The sequence below is a fragment of the Elephas maximus genome, chromosome 20 (assembly GCF_024166365.1).
Source record: "Elephas maximus indicus isolate mEleMax1 chromosome 20, mEleMax1 primary haplotype, whole genome shotgun sequence".
Taxonomy (NCBI): Eukaryota; Metazoa; Chordata; class Mammalia; order Proboscidea; family Elephantidae; genus Elephas; species Elephas maximus.
Window position 1 is genome coordinate 41,369,111 of NC_064838.1, and position 5,756 is coordinate 41,374,866.

At 51.8% G+C, this 5,756-nt stretch overlaps 1 protein-coding gene across 2 annotated transcripts; it reads left to right on the forward strand.

The window, feature by feature from the left end:
* The first annotated feature begins 2,438 nt into the window (after window positions 1-2,438).
* On the forward strand, window positions 2,439-4,303 carry GP9 (glycoprotein IX platelet). 2 transcript variants are annotated; one of them, XM_049862721.1, is made up of 3 exons: window positions 2,439-2,563; window positions 3,427-3,576; window positions 3,672-4,303. In XM_049862721.1, exons 2-3 carry the CDS (start codon window positions 3,512-3,514, stop codon window positions 4,210-4,212), a joined length of 606 nt encoding a protein of 201 aa, XP_049718678.1. In that variant the 5' UTR covers window positions 2,439-2,563; window positions 3,427-3,511; the 3' UTR covers window positions 4,213-4,303. The 2 variants fall into 2 exon arrangements, with proteins under 2 accessions (XP_049718678.1, XP_049718679.1); XM_049862722.1 differs by having other exon boundaries at window positions 3,460-3,576.
* The last annotated feature ends 1,453 nt before the right edge of the window (window positions 4,304-5,756 follow it).

Here is a 5,756-nt window from a genome sequence, read left to right on the forward strand (position 1 = left end):
CTCCATAGGGTTTCTAAGGAGTGGCTGGTAGCTTCAAACTGCTGACTTTTTGGTTAGCAGTCAAGCTCTTAACCACTGTGCCACTAAGATGACATATGTATATATGAATAGGTACCTTGTATTTTTACACAAATAATGCCTGCCTCCTGTGTTTGTTTGCCAACAGCAACATGTAAAAAAAATTGGCATAGCTGAGCTTATGAAAATATCTCTTGAGGGGAGGGTGTGGTTGTCAAAGAAGCATAGAAGGTATGCGTTATTTTCGTGAAAATACAGTATATAGATAGATAACGCTGGTTCCATTTCTTTGGAGAACACTGACTAAGACAAACACCTAAGTTCTTTTGTGGATGTAAAGAACATTCCTGCGGGTCTAATATGTGAGCGGGTGTGTTTAAAGCACGCTCAGCCCCTTTGCCCTTGACTGTTCCTTTTTGGCCACTGTGACTTTTGATGTTGTGACCTTGCCTTAACAAAAACCAGTTGGATGATGGAAAAATTTGGGAATGAATAAGGACAATGGTTGAATACCATGATGAACACAATTAATGTCACTAAACCGTGCATGTGAACATCGCTGAAATAGCAAATTCTTCGTTACGTATATGCCACTATTAAAAACAAACAAACAACAGTTACAGAGTTCCTCTGTCCTGGCTAAGTAAAATCCGGGCCCTGCTCAATGTGGCCTTGGCAGGTAACACAGCTGCTCTGGGCCTCAATTTTCCTTACTGGCCCTAATGGCTTCTGAGCACCTCCAGTCTGGGGGCCTGGGACCCCCTCCTTGGGTTTGACCTCATTGACCGACACTGGCTGTGTCCATGAGGTATGGCCCAGGGGGTTCCTCCTCTCCTGGGAGGCCCATCCCTACTCATAGACAGCCCAGCCTCAGCGGCTCCCACTCAAGCTCCTTTCCTGGGCCCCTCTGGCCAGAGAAGGGCTCTGTTCACTGATGTTGTTAGAACCTCTTCCATATTTTCCTAAAGTATTCCTGAATCCCAGGGGTTCCCAGACTTCAGTCCCCTCCCTGCGCTCTCCGCAGGCACTAACCTTGCCATCTCTACCAACCCTTTTTTACGTCTAGTGAAAATTTCATATCAGTGAAGTTTTTTTAGCTTAATAGAAAAGGTATGCATTGATATTTAAATTCAGTAATATAATGTTTATATTATAATATTTAACTATTATGCTTAATTTTGATTAATATTTTACAATATTAAAAATATGATTAAAATAAAAATACATTTGTTTTTAAAAGGCAACTTTCTATCATTAACGTCAGTGTAAAACTAGTCATTGACCTAAGTAGAAACACTGTGCTTGGAAAGTCTGATGTCGTGGACTGAATTGTGTCCCACAAAAATGTCTGTCAACTTGGCTGGGCCATGATTCCCAGTATTGTATGACTGTCCACCATTTTGTTGTCTGATGTGATTTCCCTATGTGTTGTAAATTCTATCGCTATGATGTAATACGATGGGTTACTGGCAGTTATGTTGATGAGATCTACAAGATTAGTTAGTGTTTTAAGCCAATCTCTTTTGAGACATAAAAGAGAGAAGCAATCAGAGAGACAGGAGGATCTCATATCACCAAGAAAGCGGTGCTGGGAGCAGAGCACGTCCTTTGAACCAAGAAAATAGAGACAGGAGAGCATGTCCTTTGGACCGGGGGTCGCAGCGCTGAGAAACAACTAGAGCAGGGGAAGACTGATGACAAGGACCTTCTGCCAGAGTCCACAGAGACAGAATGCCTTTCTCTGGAGCTGATACCTTGAATTTGGACTTCTAGCCTACTAGACTGTGAGAGAATAAATTTCTCTTTATTAAAGCCATCCACTTGTGGTGTTTCTGTTATAGCAGCACTAGATAACGAAGACTGAGAGAAATGCCTGAGCTGGAGACTCTGAGCCCCAGGCCTACAGAAGAGAGATAAGAAAGTATTGGGTATTCAGACATCATGGCACCAAAAAGAGACTTTCTCCTTGCCCTATTCAGGACAGAAGAGAACTGAAAACTCATTCACTCTGCCCCCATGGGATTCTTGGCCTACTCTTGTACCACTACATTAGTCCAGGGGAGATTCCCAACCCACACCCCTGTGAGGCAAAGAGGAAGGAGATTATTGCTCCCATTTTGCAGATGAGCAAAACTGAGAACAGCAAGTCAAGCCACTCATCTCAGGGTCCCTTCCTCCCAGCGAAACTGAGAACAGCAAGTCAAGCCACTCATCTCAGGGTCCCTTCCTCCCAGAAGCCTCCCCTGCCTCCTGGGGCCAAGCAGAGGGCTCTAGGGTTCTCCCACGAACCCTCTATGAACCCCATCATGGGATGATGGTGCTGTGGCATCCACTGTGGGACCCCTCCGCCCGATAATATAGGGTTGGCCTGTGGTTCTGTGCTCCTGGCCACAGCCCCCGGGTGTCTCCTGCCTCTGGAGATAGGCCCGCCAGGGTTGCCCTGGGGATAAGCCAGGCTATTTTCATCACTTCCTTCCTCCCACCATCGCCTAGAGCTGCCACCATGGATTCATCAGACCGCAGACGGGTGCCCTGGCCTTTACAGGTAAGCAGCTCTCCTCCTTACTTAGCACCACCTGCTATCTTCCCTGATCCTCCTCCCAGGTGGGTGGTGGGACAAAGCCTGGCAGAGAGAAAGGAGGCCTTCCAGGCCCTGTCCCTCATTCGATCCCCTTCAAAGACAGGGCTGGGTCGAGTGGGGGTGTTCACACTGAGGTGCTATTGTCTTGACTCAGTCAAGGTTTGTTCATTCAAGAAATATTCCTTGGGAAACTTACTCCAGGCCAGGCACCAGCCTTATCCTAGGAAGGGGACAGCCCCACACTGAGCCCTTAAAGGAAGGCAGAAAGCCAGAGAGAGCCTGGAGAGAGAAGGACTCGAATTGGGGCTCGTGAGCCCTGAATTAGGGTTGGTTGCTGACACGGCTGGCTAGGTGGCCCTGGAGAAGTCACCTTCCCTCTCTGGGCCTTCCCTCTCTGGCCCCATCTGAGTGTTAGCCAGATGAGTGGCATTGCAAGCAGTACCCTCTGGGTCCCCCGTTTCTACCTCAGTATGCTTGCCGTGCAGTTTTCTACAACGGCATCAGAAAGTGTGCACTTAGCTGGCCAAGAATGTGTGGCATCAACTGGGCTTGATGTAAGCTTAGCTGCCAAACCTAGGAAATCTAAGCTGACCCCAGGCTTAGGCCCGGACCCCGGGAGCTGCCCTCTCCAAAGCTTTCCTGTTCTGTGTTCCGGGCTGAGACTTATTCAGCAATCATCCTCCTAAGCAGGGGCTGGTACCTCTGCTAGGGAACCAGGATGTTCCTGGCCCTTCCCGAGAACTTGCTCCTCTCCCCCACATCTATTCTCCCCATTGGGCCTCCACCCTCTGCACTTCCTCCTCCCCATCACCATCATCATCATCCAGCTCCTCCTGACTCACCCTCAAACCGACCTCCAGTCAGAGCTGGCCCTGGGTGCCCAGTGTGAGGTCAGCCAGGCCTGGGCTGGGCATGCCCTTCGCTTCCTTCGTTCCAAGGCATTGTACAGAGGTGAAAGCTGAGGCCCGAGGAGAGAGGTGAGTGGCCCCTGGTCCCTGGGCTTGGAGCTTGTGCCCCTCAGGGTGGACACAGGCTGCTGGGCCCTCCCTCACACTGCTCTGCCCTCACCCAGCTTCCCGATGCCTGCCTGGGGGGCCCTGTTCCTGCTCTGGGCTGTGGTGGAGGCCAACAAGGACTGCCCCGAACGGTGCATCTGCCATCCCCTGGAGACCATGGGGCTGGGGGTAGACTGCTCAGGCCAGAGGCTCACAGCACTGCCCGCCCTGCCTGTCCACACCCGCCACCTCCTGCTGACCAACAACAGCCTGCGCGAGGTGCCCCCAGGTGCGTTCGACCACCTGCCCCAGCTGCAGACCCTCAACGTGGAACAGAACCCCTGGCACTGCGACTGCAGCCTCACCTACCTGCGCCTCTGGCTGGAGGACCACGCACCTGAGGAACTGCACCTCATTCGCTGTGCCAGCCCCAGCCTAGCCACCGGCCGCCCACTGAGCCAGCTGACTGGCTATGAGCTGGGCAACTGCGGCTGGCAGCTGCAGACCTCCTGGGCCTCCCTTGGCATCTGGTGGGACATCGCACTGGCTGCCGTAGCCATTCTGGGCCTGGTGCTCCTGGTTGGCCTGCTGTGCCTTACCACTGGGCCCCGGCACTGAGCCCTGCCCCCTCACCCCTAGGCTACAGCCCACTCCCCAGGCCCCTAGCCCTGGTCAGCCCAGCCACCAGTAGCCCAAAATAAAACAGATGCTCTGCTGTCTTATCTAAGCTCAGAGACCTTTTTTCTTCCTCTCGACACCCGAGTCTGGTGCCTTCTGAAATCAAAAACCCGTTGCCTTCGATTTGACTCCACTCATGGCGACTCCGTGTGTGTCAGAGTAGAACTGCTCCACAGGGTTTTCAATGGCTGTGCCCTTTCAGATATAAATTGCCAGGCCTTTGGTTCCAGGCACCTCTGCGTGGACTCAAACTGCCCACCTTTCAGTTAGTAGCTGAATGCATTAACCACTTCTACCACCCCAGGACGACTCCTTCTGGAAACCTGGATTCATTTTGTCGTAAGCAGATGTCAGCTGGGGGCATCTCTGTCCCTCAGGCTCTTGGTAAAATGAGCTGTCCCGCTCCACCCTGCCAATTCCACAATCCCTGGGTGTTCCAAGCCAGACCCTAGACCTGCCAGGTGCTGGGGACCTGGGTTCTCAGCCCTCCTGTCTCCTGGCACCTGCTTCTCCCTGGGCTGTCCCCAGCCAGTTTCTTTTAAATATTTGGCCCTCTCCAAGTTCCCAAAAAACTTGTCCTCACAATGCGGCAGGGAGTGGAGTAGACCACGCTGAAGACCGCAGCGGAGAGGAGAGGACAGATTTATACCACTGCAACAGAAACACCTGGAGAGGGCACGTTCTTTCCCTAAAATGGCCTTTGAGCTTCCATCCTTCTGTAGTCTCATCCTTTCTCACCTTCTCTTTCACTTGTTTCTCTTCTTCAGCTTCTCTCTCCCTTTCCTCCTCTACCCCTGGGGGCTGTGACTCCCCTAAGGGCAGGCAAGAAGGGAGGAAACTTCAAGATCAGGATGCAGATTTCCTGAGGTGAAAAAGCCCCAGGGAATGTTGGGAATTCAATCCACCATTCTCCCTCCCACGGCCTCTGTTCCAGACCCACCACATCTACAAGCAAGGCTGCCACCACAGAGCCATGTACACAACCCCACCCACCTACTGCCATCAATCCCAGCGCAGCCATGCCAAATGCACCACCTCCATCCCCAATCACAACAAAGATGCCATCCCCTACCAGGCCACTGCTGTCCCCCACAGTCAGTGCCATCACTGTCAACACCCACTCCAGGTTCCCACAGCCAGTAAGACAATCCACACCACCTCCACTGCCATCCGCATCACTCCCTCACAACCATTACAGCAGCCTGAACTTAACACACCACCACTGGCTCCGTTCCCTCCCTCACCCCACCGCCTCACCCCACCACAGTCATTAGCACTAGCATCAAGCAACCGTGAATGCTGTCCTCATCATAACCAAAGTACCAACTCTGTTGTCACCATCAACCTATCCCAATAAAAACCAAACCAAACCCATTGCTGTCAAGTCGATTCCAACTCACAAGGACCCCATAGACCAGGTAGAACTGCCCCATAGAGTTTCCAAGAAGCGCCTGGTAGATTCGAACTGCCGACCTTTTTGTTAG